This window comes from Taudactylus pleione, unplaced genomic scaffold, assembly GCF_031769625.1.
Source record: "Taudactylus pleione unplaced genomic scaffold, aTauple2 ptg000875l, whole genome shotgun sequence".
NCBI classification, from domain to species: Eukaryota; Metazoa; Chordata; class Amphibia; order Anura; family Myobatrachidae; genus Taudactylus; species Taudactylus pleione.
The window spans coordinates 2,422,894-2,439,672 of NW_028285277.1; the positions used below are offsets into that span (position 1 = coordinate 2,422,894).

The window sequence follows — 16,779 nt, forward strand, 5'->3', positions numbered from 1 at the left end:
GTATTAATATAGTGTATAGTGTATGAGTATTGCTATAGTGTATGAGTATTACTAAAGTGTAAAGTGTATGAGCATTTGTATAGTGTATGAGTATGACTATAGTGTATAGTGTAGGAATATTACTATAGTGAGTAGTGTGAGTATTACTATAGTGAGCAGTGTGAGTATTACTATAGTGTATAGTGTAGGAGTATTACTATAGTGAGCAGTGAGAGTATTACTTTAGTGTATAGTGTAGGAGTATTACTATAGTGATCAGTGTGAGTATTACTATAGTGTATAGTGTAGCAGTTTTACTGTAGTGTGTGAGTATTACTAAAGTGTATAGTGTATGAGCATTACTATAGTGAATGAGTATTACTAAAGTTTATAGTGTATGATTATTACTATAGTGTATGATTATTACTAAAGTGTATAGTGTATGAGTATGACTATAGTGAGCAGTGTGAGTATTACTATAGTGTATGGTGTATGAGTATTATTATAGTATATGATTATTACTAAAGTGTATAGTGTATGAGTATTACTATAGTGAGTAGTGTGAGTATTACTATAGTGTATGAGTATTACTAAAGTGTATGAGTTATACTAAAGTGTATATTTATTAGTATTGCTATAGTGTATAGTTTGAGTATTACTATAGTGAATAGTGTATGAGTATTACTATAGTGAGCAGTGTGAGTATTACTATAGTGAATAGTGTATGAGTATTACTACAGTGAGCAGTGTGAGTATTACTATAGTGTATGGTGTATGAGTATTATTATAGTATATGGTGTATGAGTATGATTATAGTGTATGAGTATTACTAAAGTGTATAGTGTATGAGTATTACTAAAGTGTATGAGTATTACTAAAGTGTATATTTATTAGTATTGCTATAGTGTATAGTTTGAGTATTACTATAGTGAATAGTGTATGAGTATTACTATAGTGAGCAGTATGAGTATTACTATAGTGTATAGTGTATGAGTATTACTATAGTGAGCAGTGTGAGTATTACTATAGTGAATAGTGTATGAGTATTACTACAGTGAGCAGTGTGAGTATTACTATAGTGTATGGTGTATGAGTATTATTATAGTGTATGGTGTATGAGTATGATTATAGTGTATGAGTATTACTAAAGTGTATAGTGTATGAGTATTACTAAAGTGTATAGTGTATGAGCATTACTATAGTGTATGAGTATTACTATAGTGTATGAGTATTACTAAAGTGTATAGTGTATGAGCATTACTATAGTGTATGAGTATGACTATAGTGAGCAGTGTGAGTATTACTATAGTGTATGGTGTATGAGTATTACTAAGGTGTATAGTGTATGAGCATTACTGTAGTGTATAGTGTATGAGTATTACTATAGTGAGCAGTGTGAGTATTACTATAGTGTATAGTGTATGAGTATTGCTATAGTGTATGAGTATTACTAAAGTGTAAAGTGTATGAGCATTTGTATAGTGTATGAGTATTACTATAGTGTATAGTGTAGGAATATTACTATAGTGAGTAGTGTGAGTATTACTATAGTGAGCAGTGTGAGTATTACTATAGTGTATAGTGTAGGAGTATTACTATAGTGAGCAGTGTGAGTATTACTTTAGTGTATAGTGTAGGAGTATTACTATAGTGATCAGTGTGAGTATTACTATAGTGTATAGTGTAGCAGTTTTACTGTAGTGTGTGAGTATTACTAAAGTGTATAGTGTATGAGCATTACTATAGTGTATGATTATTACTATAGTGTATGATTATTACTAAAGTGTATAGTGTATGAGTATGACTATAGTGAGCAGTGTGAGTATTACTATAGTTTATGAGTATGACTATAGTGAGCAGTGTGAGTATTACTATAGTGTATGGTGTATGAGTATTATTATAGTGTATGATTATTACTAAAGTGTATAGTGTATGAGCATTACTGTAGTGTATAGTGTAGGAGTATTACTATAGTGTATGAGCATTACTATAGTGAGCAGTGTGAGTATTACTATAGTGTAGGAGTATTACTATAGTGAGCAGTGTGAGTATTACTATAGTGTTAGGAGTATTACTATAGTGAGCAGTGTGAGTATTACTATAGTGTATAGTGTATGAGTATTACTATAGTGTATGAGTATTACTATAGTGAGCAGTGTGAGTATTACTATAGTGTATGAGCATTACTATAGTGAGCAGTGTGAGTATTACTATAGTGTAGGAGTATTACTATAGTGAGCAGTGTGAGTATTACTATAGTGTAGGAGTATTACTATAGTGAGCAGTGTGAGTATTACTATAGTGTAGGAGTATTACTATAGTGAGCAGTGTGAGTATTACTATAGTGTAGGAGTATTACTATAGTGAGCAGTGTGAGTATTACTATAGTGTATGAGCATTACTATAGTGAGCAGTGTGAGTATTAATATAGTGTATGGGTATTACTATAGTGAGCAGTGTGAGTATTACTATAGTGTAGGCCTGGCCAACCTGTGGCTTTCCAGCTGTTGTGAAACTACAAGTCCCAGCATGTCTTGCCACAGTTTTTTTTATTAGGGAATGCTAAAACTCTGGAAAGACATGCTGGGACTTGTAGTTTCACAACAGCTGGAGAGCCACAGGTTGGCCAGGCCTGCTATAGTGTATGACTATTAATATAGTGTATAGTGTATGAGTATTACTATAGTGTATGAGCATTACTATAGTGTGAGTATTACTATAGTGTATGAGCATTACTATAGTGTGAGTATTACTATAGTGTATGAGCATTACTATAGTGTGAGTATTACTATAGTGTATGAGCATTACTATAGTGTGAGTATTACTATAGTGTATGAGCATTACTATAGTGTGAGTATTACTATAGTGTATGAGCATTACTATAGTGTGAGTATTACTATAGTGTATAGTCTATGAGCATTACTATAGTGAGCAGTGTGAGTATTACTATAGTCTATGAGCATTACTATAGTGAGCAGTGTGAGTATTACTATAGTCTATGAGCATTACTATAGTGAGCAGTGTGAGTATTACTATAGTGTAGGAGTATTACTCTAGTGAGTAGTGTGAGTATTACTATAGTGCAAGCCTGGCCAACCTGTGGCTTTCCAGCTATTGTGAAACTACTAGTCCCAGCATGCCTTGCCACAGTTTTGCTATTAGGGAATGCTAAAACTCTGGCAAGACATGCTGGGACTTGTAGTTTCACAACAGCTGGAGAGCCACAGGTTGGCCAGGCCTGCTATAGTGTATGAGTATTACTAAAGTGTATAGTGTATGAGTATTACTATAGTGTATGAGCATTACTATAGTGAGCAGTATGAGTATTATTATAGTGTATAGTGCATGAGTATTACTATAGTGTATGAGCATTACTATAGTGTGAGTATTACTATAGTGCATAGTTTGAGTATTACTATAGTATATAGTCTATGAGCATTACTATAGTGTATAGTCTATGAGCATTACTATAGTGAGCAGTGTGAGTATTACTATAGTGTATGAGCATTACTATAGTGTATGAGTATTACTATAGTGTATGAGCATTACTATAGTGTTATGAGTATTACTATAGTGTATGAGTATTACTATAGTGTATGAGCATTACTATAGTGTACGAGCATTACTATAGTGCGTAGTTTGAGTAATACTATAGTGTTTAGTGTAGGAGTATTACTATAGTGTATAGTGTAGGAGTATTACTATAGTGTATAGTGTAGGAGTATTACTATAGTGTATAGTGTAGGAGTATTACTATAGTGTATGAGTATTACTATAGTGAGCAGTGTGAGTAATACTATAGTGTTTAGTGTAGGAGTATTACTATAGTGAGTAGTGTGAGTATTACTATAGTGTATGAGTATTACTATAGTGAGCAGTGTGAGTATTACTATAGTGAGCAGTGTGAGTATTACTATAGTCTATGAGCATTACTATAGTGAGCAGTGTGAGTATTACTATAGTGTAGGAGTATTACTCTAGTGAGTAGTGTGAGTATTACTATAGTGCAAGCCTGGCCAACCTGTGGCTTTCCAGCTATTGTGAAACTACAAGTCTCAGCATGCCTTGCCACAGTTTTGCTATTAGGGAATGCTAAAACTCTGGCAAGACATGCTGGGACTTGTAGTTTCACAACAGCTGGAGAGCCACAGGTTGGCCAGGCCTGCTATAGTGTATGAGTATTACTAAAGTGTATAGTGTATGAGTATTACTATAGTGTATGAGCATTACTATAGTGAGCAGTATGAGTATTATTATAGTGTATAGTGCATGAGTATTACTATAGTGTATGAGCATTACTATAGTGTGAGTATTACTATAGTGCATAGTTTGAGTATTACTATAGTATATAGTCTATGAGCATTACTATAGTGTATAGTCTATGAGCATTACTATAGTGAGCAGTGTGAGTATTACTATAGTGTATGAGCATTACTATAGTGTATGAGTATTACTATAGTGTATGAGCATTACTATAGTGTTATGAGTATTACTATAGTGTATGAGTATTACTATAGTGTATGAGCATTACTATAGTGTACGAGCATTACTATAGTGCGTAGTTTGAGTAATACTATAGTGTTTAGTGTAGGAGTATTACTATAGTGTATAGTGTAGGAGTATTACTATAGTGTATAGTGTAGGAGTATTACTATAGTGTATAGTGTAGGAGTATTACTATAGTGTATGAGTATTACTATAGTGAGCAGTGTGAGTAATACTATAGTGTTTAGTGTAGGAGTATTACTATAGTGAGTAGTGTGAGTATTACTATAGTGTATGAGTATTACTATAGTGAGCAGTGTGAGTATTACTATAGTGAGCAGTGTGAGTATTACTATAGTGAGCAGTGTGAGTAATACTATAGTGTTTAGTGTAGGAGTATTACTATAGTGAGTAGTGTGAGTATTACTATAGTGAGCAGTGTGAGTATTACTATAGTGTATAGTGTAGGAGTATTACTATAGTGAGCAGTGTGAGTATTACTATAGTGAGCAGTGTGAGTATTACTATAGTGAGCAGTGTGAGTAATACTATAGTGTTTAGTGTAGGAGTATTACTATAGTGAGTAGTGTGAGTATTACTATAGTGAGCAGTGTGAGTATTACTATAGTGTATAGTGTAGGAGTATTACTATAGTGAGCAGTGTGAGTATTACTATAGTGAGCAGTGTGAGTATTACTATAGTGTAGGAGTATTACTATAGTGTATGAGTATTACTATAGTGTATAGTGTATGAGTATTACTATAGTGTATGAGTATTACTATAGTGTATGAGTATTACTATAGTGTATAGTGTAGGAGTATTACTATAGTGAGCAGTGTGAGTATTACTATAGTGAGCAGTGTGAGTATTACTATAGTGTAGGAGTATTACTATAGTGTATGAGTATTACTATAGTGTATAGTGTATGAGTATTACTATAGTGTATGAGTATTACTATAGTGTATGAGTATTACTATAGTGTATAGTGTAGGAGTATTACTATAGTGAGCAGTGTGAGTATTACTATAGTGAGCAGTGTGAGTATTACTATAGTGTATAGTGTATGAGTATTACTGTAGTGATATATGAAATATAATGCTACCCAGAGATCAGTGTTGTGTTTCATCCCAGGGTAATAACAATAATCAGCTCTGCCTGATGGTGTAAACACATGGCTGAAGAGCACAGAAGGAAGCCAGAAAGATAAAGAGGAGCATTTAGTAGTCACACGGTGGTGGAGGCCCCCTGTAAACACAATCCTGTGCACAATCAGGATACATTGAGGTCTTTCCCCAGACTTCCATATGTATGAGCCTCTGACATTCCCTAATATAACGTAGAACTGGGGGGGTGCTGCTACTTGCGAATAGCGGAGATCTCCAGGATAATCCCTCCCTGTCCTTCTAGCTGAGGAGGGGGATATAATAAGGTGACGTTGTACCATCCGATAAAACATCCCATTGACCCCCCTGTACCCTGTACGCTGAGTGTGGTTGTTATATCCTCACAACACTGGACTTGTGAGTCTTCCCGCTGCACGCTCCACCTCTGCACGTTTGTGTTGAAGTTTCCTGCTGTCGCCATGAACGTGGGGCTGGTTCCCCCTCACCGCCAGCTCGTCCCCATCTCTGAAGTTTTCTCTCCTCTCTCGACTTTGCTGCAGTGATTTTCACCTTGATAGAAACACTTTGCCTAAGAAAGGATTCAGGTATTGGTGACATTTGCAGTGTGTTGTGGTTTGGAGACGTTGTCATTTTCTCTCCTTTAAGAAGGTCTTTGTGTTGCATGTGAATGGTGACATGAGACATAAACCCCTGAAATGCCCCCTTTCCCCAGTAAGTGTACCCCAGGTATATCGGTTACTTCCACAGAGAACGCTTCCTAGGAGCGGAACGGATCGCGTCAGTACATACCCTGCCGGTGGTGTCTGCAAATTCTATCTCACCTGTGGATAAGGACTTATCCTCCTGGCCTCATCCGATAATGATATCTAGTGTAGAGTTTATATGTTCTCTCCTGTCAGTGTTTTGTAATAATGAAATGTTTCACCTCTGTTGCATGCTCCAGCTATTCCCTCGGGATTGCATTGCGTATGTTGTCTAATGACTAAAACCTTGCTGTGTATTTAATCACTAAAATGCAGGAATGTTGGCGTTTGCTTTATTTTTCAAATTGATTCATTCTGTACGGAATGAAAAGCCAAATAATGAGGGTGCCATGTACCATCACATTTCATGCTCAGTCATATACACACAGATGTTATATGAAGTCAGTGATGTTAGCGCTGTGTAACGCTTCAGTACAAGTGCCTATGCCGGCCCAGTACTAATGCTACTTAAACCATGTTAACTGTATCAGCAGTTGAAACTTTATGGTAAAGCATCATATTTACACTTGACACAGTTGCAATGGTGTAAGTAGCATTATTACCGTGCTGGCATAGTGGGTTCAAATTCATGCTGCAACAAACTGATTGTCGACATTGTGACTGTTGGAAACGTAACTGCCTCCCTGATCTGCGTTGTCCATTTAGGGACTGTTCCATAATGGGGTTATGCAGATTCATTGTCACCCTTTATAAATGTTGTGTCCTGTTTCCCCGCTCCATTCAGATACGCCCCATCCTCTCAGATCAGAAGCCAGGATGATACCAAGGAATGGCTGCGATCTCACTCAGCTGGGGGTCTCCAGGACACTGCCAATAGTTCCCCTTTCTCACCAGGCTCCAGCATGATGTCACCTTCCGGCACTAGGTTTAACTTTTCCCAGCTCGGTGAGTTCCTGGTGGTCAATGGGTGGTGTTGGCATCTGCAGTCCGTGGGTCAGGGTCGGGGTCTGAGACACCAAGAAGGTATACTCTTTCTCTTTACAATAAAGGTAGAACCCCAGCTCAGAGGTTCCCTGATAGTTCTGTAATTGGAGGTGCGTTATGAAGCGCAGAACGTCCAGCGCTCAGTGCTTTGGCTCCGCTAAGCTGCTTGGTTTGTGCACCAAGATTTCTGCTGAAGTGCACGGGTTTTCGGAGGTTTGATATGGCGGCGTTTCCAGAGGAGCAGGCGGTTACCCAATCCATGCAGACGACTTCTGTGCAGTGCGGGTGTTACTCTTAGAGTACGGAGCGAGGTCACTGGTGCGCCTAATTTTGTGGAAACCAAAATTGACTTTGAAGTGTAAAAGTGGTGAAACGAGATAAAGTGATGGTAACGGTAAATTTCCAGTAGAACGGACTCCTCCAGTGTTAGTAACGGGACTCGTTCTGTATGTCCCCGAAGCTGGTTTCTTGGTGACTCTGAGCAGTTCACAAAACGTGGCGCAAGTAATAAAACCGCTCCGGATGTCCCCTCACTCTCTCTCGTGATTAATTTGAGTTATAAATGATTCTATACGAGCGGTACGAGAGGAAAAAGCTGAAATGTGTAAGAGGTGGCGCTAACGTAGCTGGAGGGGTGGACTTTGGTGAGATCTCTATAGGTGCTCTGCTGGGAGTGATAAGAGAGTCGGCATCCAGCAGGAAAGCTTGGGCTGCGTGCACATGCCCCCCCCCCGCCAATGTATAGTCATGGCGCCCAGCTGGAAGGCTTGGGCTGTGTGCGCAGTAAATGCCCCCAATGTATAGTCATGGCGCCCAGCAGGAAAGCTTGGGCTGTGTGCACAAGACCCCCCCCAATGTATAGTCATGTAGATAACTTCGGGGGAAGGCACCGACAGGGAAGACGTCATTGCGGAGGGTGAGACTGTAAGTAATCCTGGTCTACAGGCTGTCCATGAGCGCAGAGTGAAGTTACCGCCTGGGTGCCGCATCATGGTGACGTCCTGTCTCTTTTCAGCAAGCCCTACGACCTCGGCTCAGATGTGTCTGACTAACCCGGCCATGCTGCGGACTCACAGCCTGTCCAACACGGACGGGTCAAGCGATCACTACAGCGAAAACCGCTTCCGGAACAGCTCCATGTCCCTGGACGAGAAGACGAGGACCATCAGCCGCTCCGGATCCTTTCGCGATGGGTTTGAAGAAGGTTGGTGTCTTGGCAGAGTGACCCCCTAATAGTCTCAGGCTGCATTTTGCAGTAGGGAATTTGTTCTGTGTGTTCAGAGCTCTGGTGCCCTGTATGAGGCGGCTTCCAATAGCGTTATTATTACATGTTTGTAAATTATAACGCCCCCACTTTAGACCATGACCCAGGGGTGGGATATATTGGTGAGGACCTTATGGACAATACGGCCACATACCCCAGGGCTGCGTGCGCTACATCGGCAAAAGCTGGCTGCATGCACGCTGCCTATTACGGTGACAGCACGGACCAATAGAAATCCCAAAACTTTCTTACTGCCATTTCCTATTAAGGCTGACAGACCCCTCCTCTCCCTGCACTTGGCAGCCACATTTTAGCTGCGGGTAGGGGAGAGGGGTGGGACTAGTTTTTCTGTCCCCTGTTGCCCAGTGTAAAATGCGGTACTGCCCGGACCTCTGGGTTAGAAATCCTGGAGTATTATTATTATTGTCTTTTACCTATATATGGCCACAAGGTGTCCGCAGCAATGTAGCCAGATTACACAATTATACATCAATGTATAGGATAACTATTAACACAAGGACACAGGAACGCTCAGTGAAGGGTAAGGGGGACGCTAGGGGTCGCGTAGAGCCACTCATTATAGCCAGTAAAGGCAGTTAATGGTCATTTATATGTACAAAGGAAGTAAATTAGCGCTCGCTTATCTTGTGCCCAGTAAGTGGGTGGGGGGACACAGGATGAGAGTCACAGGTGGTGGGTGGGAGACAGGGGAATAGTACTGTATTTCTACCCACAAGAGGGGGATTAGATCACACGGTGAAACAGGGACAGCCGCTAACAATGCTTCCACCCCTATAACATAGGAGCAGCCGTCAGTCTGCACAAGTCACGCTGCGGGGCAAATACCGAACGATTTACAATCTGACACTGCAGGATATTGTCATCTGTACTCAGTATACAGCATCATTACATCATGGCCATATTCCTGCACTCTGTTCTGTGACACTTGTGGGGAAATTGCTCTGTGTTTCCCGTCCGGTCTGTGTGTAGAACAGATGGAGGAGATGTACTAAGCTGTGGATAGTGATAAAGTACCAACCAATCAGCTCCTAACTCTAACTTTACAGGTTGTGTTTGAAAAATGGCAATTAGGAGCTGATTGGTTGGTACTTTATCTCTCTCCACTTTATCACTTTTCAAGGCTTAGTACATCTCCCCCAGATTGTTATATTGACTTATGAACCTTTTTCTGCAACCTCTGACTCACTCATCTATATTATCATATAATTCATCTAAACCCACACTGCATATGCCAGTATAACTGCCACCAGCCCTGGGCAGGGGGCTCTGATCGCTGGCTGTAATAACACACTGCATATACCAGTATAACTGTCACCAGCCCTGGGCAGGGGGCTCTGATAGATGGCTGTAATAACACACTGCATATGCCAGTATAACTGTCACCAGCCCTGGGCAGGGGGCTCTGATGGCTGGCTGTAATAACACACTGCATATGCCAGTATAACTGTCACCAGCCCTGGGCAGGGGGCTCTGATGGTTGGCTGTAATAACACACTGCATATGCCAGTATAACTGTCACCAGCCCTGGGCAGGGGGCTCTGATAGCTGGCTGTAATAACACACTGCATATGCCAGTATAACTGTCACCAGCCCTGGGCATGGGGCTCTGATAGATGGCTGTAATAACACACTGCATATACCAGTATAACTGTCACCAGCCCTGGGCAGGGGGCTCTGATAGATGGCTGTAATAACACACTGCATATACCAGTATAACTGTCACCAGCCCTGGGCAGGGGGCTCTGATAGATGGCTGTAATAACACACTGCATATGCCAGTATAACTGTCACCAGCCCTGGGCAGGGGGCTCTGATGGCTGGCTGTAATAACACACTGCATATGCCAGTATAACTGTCACCAGCCCTGGGCAGGGGGCTCTGATGGCTGGCTGTAATAACACACTGCATATGCCAGTATAACTGTCACCAGCCCTGGGCAGGGGGCTCTGATAGATGGCTGTAATAACACACTGCCTATACCAGTATAACTGTCACCAGTCCTGGGCAGGGGGCTCTGATAGCTGGCTGTAATAACACACTGCATATGCCAGTATAACTGTCACCAGCCCTGGGCATGGGGCTCTGATAGCTGGCTGTTATAACACACTGCCTATGCCAGTATAACTGTCACCAGCCCTGGGCATGGGGCTCTGATAGCTGGCTGTAATAACACACTGCATATGCCAGTATAACTGTCACCAACCCTGGGCATGGGGCTCTGATAGCTGGCTGTTATAACACACTGCCTATGCCAGTATAACTGTCACCAGCCCTGGGCATGGGGCTCTGATAGCTGGCTGTAATAACACATTGCCTATACCAGTATAACTGTCACCAGTCCTGGGCATGGGGCTCTGATAGCTGGCTGTAATAACACACTGCATATACCAGTATAACTGTCACCAGCCCTGGGCATTTGGCTCTGATAGCTGGCTGTAATAACACACTGCATATGCCAGTATAACTGTCACCAGCCCTGGGCATGGGGCTCTGATAGATGGCTGTAATAACACACTGCATATACCAGTATAACTGTCACCAGCCCTGGGCAGGGGGCTCTGATAGATGGCTGTAATAACACACTGCATATACCAGTATAACTGTCACCAGCCCTGGGCAGGGGGCTCTGATAGCTGGCTCTAATAACACACTGCATATACCAGTATAACTGTCACCAACCCTGGGCAGGGAGCTCTGATAGCTGGCTGTAATAACACACTGCATATACCAGTATAACTGTCACTAGTCCTGGACAGGGGGCTCTGATAGCTGGCTGTAATAACACACTGCCTATACCAGTATAACTGTCACCAGTCCTGGGCAGGGGGCTCTGATAGCTGGCTGTACAACACACTGCATATACCAGTATAACTGTTACCAGTCCTGGACAGGGGGCTCTGATAGCTGGCTGTAATAACACACTGCATATACCAGTATAACTGTCACCAATCCTGGGCAGGGGGCTCTGATAGATGTCTGTAATAACACACTGCATGTACCAGTATAACTGTCACCAGTCCTGGGCAGGGAGCTCTGATAGCTGGCTGTAATAACACACTGCATATACCAGTATAACTGTCACCAGTCCTGGACAGGAGGCTCTGATAGCTGGCTGTAATAACACACTGCATATACCAGTATAACTGTCACCAATCCTGGGCAGGGGGCTCTGATAGATGTCTGTAATAACACACTGCATATACCAGTATAACTGTCACCAGTCCTGGGCAGGGAGCTCTGATAGCTGGCTGTAATAACACACTGCATATACCAGTATAACTGTCACCAGTCCTGGACAGGGGGCTCTGATAGATGGCTGTAATAACACACTGCATATACCTGTATAACTGTCACCAGCCCTGGGCAGGGGGCTCTGATAGCTGGCTGTAATAACACACTGCATATATCTGTATAACTGTCACCAGTCCTGGGCAGGGGGCTCTGATAGCTGGCTGTAATAACACACTGCATATACCAGTATAACTGTCACCAGTCCTGGGCAGGGAGCTCTGATAGATGGCTGTAATAACACACTGCATATACCAGTATAACTGTCACCAGTCCTGGGCAGGGAGCTCTGATAGATGGCTGTAATAACACACTGCATATACCAGTATAACTGTCACCAGTCCTGGGCAGGGGGCTCTGATAGATGGCTGTAATAACACACTGCATATACCTGTATAACTGTCACCAGTCCTGGGCAGGGAGCTCTGATAGATGGCTGTAATAACACACTGCCTATACTCGTGGAATAAGATTACTGCAGTGTGTGTGTGATCAGATCTCGTGGAATAGGATTACTGCAGTGTGTGTGTGTGTGTGTAAACCTGGGCCCCAAAAGTGAAATCTTCTTTTCCCCAGTTATGACGCTGCCGCCATGAAATGACCATGTCTCGGTAATGGCGGTCGGACACTTTACATTTCGCCTAAGCTGTGTTTATCCTGTTTTCGCTGTGTAATGATCCAGCCTCAGATAATACTCTCAGGGGGTCTCTCTGTGATGTAAAAATAACCTCAGCTTCAAAGGCACAAACCTGCCTGACATATGGTGATAATAACCAACACGCACAGGCTCTGATGTGTACCATCTCCTTTATCTTACAGTGCACGGCTCATCCCTGTCCCTGGTATCCAGCACATCCTCCGTCTACTCCACAGTAAGTCCCCGTCTCCTGTTAGTGGCGTTATGGCGGCCGCTGTGGCCAGAGCTTGTTACTTCTTCTTGTGTCACTGGTTACGGTGAGGAACACCCTAGATATAGCTGTGGGGTGAAGTGCGGACGTCACTGCTGTTGTACAGAATTATCAATGTATCTGGTATCTATCCTCTGTGCAGCAGCCCCTCATTTTACCTTGTGCTGGCAAGCCGGTCCATCCTTCTCTGCGGCGCCATCTTGCCAGTGATATTTGGGAAGATGGCGCAGGTGTACAAGAGATCAAAGGCTCTCAAAGATGTCACTGGGTAGATGGCGTCGCAGGTTGTCAGCACAAGGTAAGTATACTATAGGTGCAGGGAGTACGGTGCGGGGGCCCCCTGGACATCCATTATAAATACACCTACGTATCTATCATGTCAGCTGTAGCAAATACTCGCTGGTACTTACATCTCAGCATGGTTTGGGTTTGATGCGGACAGGTCAGACAGCATTGTCCAGCCGTTCGCACCTCCCTAACAATACAGACCTGGTCCCCCCCCCAATGTAAGGCCATTGTGTACAGCCAGCCCGTCATACGCACAGGAATGTCGGACAACAGCTCTCGTTTCAACAAGATCACATTAAATTCATGACTTCAGCGCTAACTCTCTGAGCCCCCGACCTCAGCGAGCGAGCGTCTTACCTTGCCAGTAAGTGAGCTAATCCTCTGAGTTTTCATGAACGTTCCGCCCAAATAAGGGAACGTGGACAAGTCGGCACAGATTACGCCTGCTGGCTCTATTTTTAGGAGATGATACACAGATAGAACGTTCTCTGTGCCCTGTGCGTTTCTTCTCTACGCTTTGGTGAATTTTTGCTTTCTGTTTATTTGTTTCAGCCGGAGGAGAAGTGCCACTCGGAGGTCAGTATCATTTATTTGCTTCATTTGTTTGGTCTTTTAGATTATATCGAATCAACATCTAGTTCCGGTAACGCGGGGAAATAATTTGATGTTCTTTTCTAGATCCGCAAACTAAGGAGAGAGCTGGACGCCTCGCAGGAGAAAGTATCTGCTCTGACCACGCAGCTTAGCGCCAACGTAAGCTCCTTCGTTCTGTCCTGCTGTATTTGTCTTATGTAAATATTCAGAGTTAAATGCATAAAAATACTCTTGTTCTAGGAATTCACTTTGTTTCTGTTATGGTGCTACAATGTCTGCTTGTGGAGCTCACCGATCAGTACAGATGCCGTGATGTCTCTTCTCTTGCCCATTATCCCTCATCTTCTCCCAGAGCTCCCCTGTCAGTCTTACTGAGGTGATCACTCCACGCATAATACAGTAGCTTGAGGCGTGGCCTAGTGACATCGCCGAACTGTACAACTTTCTAACCATTAATGACAAAAGATAAATATGCATTGAAACGGAAGGATAGAGATCCCCGCTCATAGGAGTTTCCAATCTAATGGTGACACAGTACTGTTATTACATTGTACATACTGTAGAGACCTTATCAGGAGAGACTGCAGAGGCGACAGAGGGGATTTTAAGAGAAATAAATAATGAACATTTTATAAGTAGGATTTATTTTTTTATTTTCCTAGAAATATTTAGGCAAATGTTTATCTGAGTTACTAATTGGCTGTTTCTAAAGGTGGCCGTACATCTGTGACGGATCATCGCGATGCAGGGATGCGATCGGAAATTTCCGACCGCCCATCGGAAACTTCCGATCCCGCACCATCGATGTTCTGTGATCCGCGCTGGATCGCAGACATTTCACATGTTAAATTGACGATCGCGATCATTTTTTGATCGTGGTCATCAAATCGGCAACATCCAATATGTTGGATTTCTGCGATCCTGCGATGCCGGTTTTGCAGCATCGAGGGATCGCGGCAATCCATCTCAGATGGATGGGGCCCATTAGAGATTACATGTCACGGGGCCCATCCATCAGAGATGGATTGCCGCGATGCGGCTACCCGGCATCGCGGGATCGCAGAAATCCAACATGTTGGATTTTCCCGATTTGACGATCGCAATCAAAAAGTGATCACATGGAAAATGTCTGCGATCGCAGAACATCGATGGTGGGAGGTCGGCGTTTCCACCCGGAAACGCTGGCACTGCCCATCGCAACGCTGGATCGCAGAATCCAGGCTCTGATGTATGGCCACCTTCAGCCATGGGGCTAAATGTAATAGCTTGCAATCTTCAGTAGTTGCAGGGATCTATGTCAGTCTCCCCGTATTTCGCAGCGGCTGAAGATTGTTAGCGATTACATTTAGCCCATAGACTGCGATGGAAGACTGCCCCCGGTGTCCAGGTAATGGAATAGCACAGTCCTCACTTTGCGTTCACGTTTGTAGTTCAGTCAGACTTGTCAACTCAACGATTTCCAGTAAGGGAAGATGCAAAAATCGTTTGTAGTTCTAAAAAATCGTTCATTACATTTAAATGAACATAGTAAATAAACAACTTTAGTAAACGATTGTAGTTAATTTTTTCAAGGGAAAAAATCGTTTACTAAAATCGTTCATTAACTAAATCGTTGTGTGTGTATGCAGCTTTAAAACTCACTTTAGTAAATATACCCCTAAGTAACAACTCTCAGATAGAAACATTATTTACAGAACAGAAAGAAATGCTACAAATATACAGTATATATATATATATATATATATATAGTCACTTCTTTGGTCCATTTATGCTGGCAAACGTCTGACAATCTACCAGTGTCAGCATATCAGCAAAAACCAGTTGTACGTGTATATTGGAGAGTGCAAATAAGTTCTAATCCTATTACCTGGCTAATGTCGTATGACAGACTATAAAACAACAGTAGGTAATCCATATCTCTCTTGCTGGCAAGGCGTGCTGGAACTTGTAGTCCAACCCTAGCTAGAGAGAGATTCGTGTTGGTAGTAGTGGTGTATGTGTGAGCTGAGCAGCCTGCCAGCCCCTGACTCTGCTTCCTGCGGTTTATAGAGCGTGATTGTAACTGCGCAGTGTCACAGGCCCGGGACCAGCACAGGAGGGGTGGGGGGCAGCACAGGACGGGGCGGGGGGCCAGCACAGGACGGGCCGAGGGGGCCAGCACAGGACGGCCCGGGGGGCCAGCACAGGACGGGCCGGGGGGGGGCCAGCACAGGACGGGCCAAGGGGGCCAGCACAGGACGGGCCGGGGGGGGCCAGCACAGGACGGCCCGGGGGGGCAGCACAGAACTGATCGCCAGGCAGAATGTGAGCTATTTCCTCCCAGCGCTCCGGCCGTTTGTGTTGTCAGAGGCGCAATGCGCACAGTACACACATCCGGCGCCTCCATTGTGTCCCAGCTTGTGTTCTCTGTAAATGTTTGGACAGGGATTTGTTGTGCTCTGATGAACGTGTTTTGGGTGGATGAGCAAACGCTGCGCGATGTTTTCCTGGGGAGTAAGTTACATTTGTGTCTTAGGTATTTATGATGTATATATATACTGTATATATAGACATTCCGTCAGGGAATGTACACAAGGGAGTTTCTCTGTCATTGTCCAGTGATTCTGTATCACGCAGGTGGCTGGATCCATATATAGCAGATAAAGCTCCATCACGTCATCGCTGCCAGTTTGGGAATTATCTCTATATAAATATAAAGCCTGCTTGATGTATAGAGAATTATTACAAATAAATGTTCTGTGAGAGAGGGTCATGTGACATTACCACTGGTGCATTATACAGGTATTATTATACAGTCCTTGCCCATCCCGCTACTTCCTGTACATGTGACCCCAGCGGTTTGTGTGCGCTGAGGGTCATGTGACATTACTCTGAGCGTTATAGTGTTACTGTCAGGCAGAGTGATGTGCTCTCACATCAGTAATACAGAGTAATAACCCCTGGTGCATTATACAGGTATTATTATACAGTCCGTGCCCCTCCCACTACTTCCTGTACATGTGACCCCGGCGGTTTGTGTGCGCTGAGGGTCATGTGACATTACTCTGAGCGTTATAGTGTTACTGTCAGGCAGAGAGATGAGCTCTCACATCAGTAATACAGAGTAATAACCCCTGATGCATTATACAGGTATTATTAT

General features: G+C 43.0%; 1 protein-coding gene across 10 annotated transcripts in view; it reads left to right on the forward strand.

The window, feature by feature from the left end:
• NAV2 (neuron navigator 2) overlaps positions 1–16,779 on the forward strand; it is a 637,654-nt gene that overhangs the window by 575,724 nt on the left and 45,151 nt on the right. For 6 of the 10 annotated variants that reach the window (XM_088458930.1, XM_088458933.1, XM_088458923.1 and 3 more), the window contains 6 exons: positions 6,129–6,173; positions 7,078–7,238; positions 8,293–8,481; positions 12,670–12,722; positions 13,599–13,622; positions 13,725–13,799. In XM_088458930.1, the coding sequence (XP_088315056.1) occupies positions 6,129–6,173; positions 7,078–7,238; positions 8,293–8,481; positions 12,670–12,722; positions 13,599–13,622; positions 13,725–13,799 (547 nt within the window). The remainder of the gene's footprint in view (positions 1–6,128; positions 6,174–7,077; positions 7,239–8,292; positions 8,482–12,669; positions 12,723–13,598; positions 13,623–13,724; positions 13,800–16,779) is intronic. The other 4 variants (XM_088458924.1, XM_088458926.1, XM_088458927.1 and 1 more) reach the window with 1 other exon arrangement.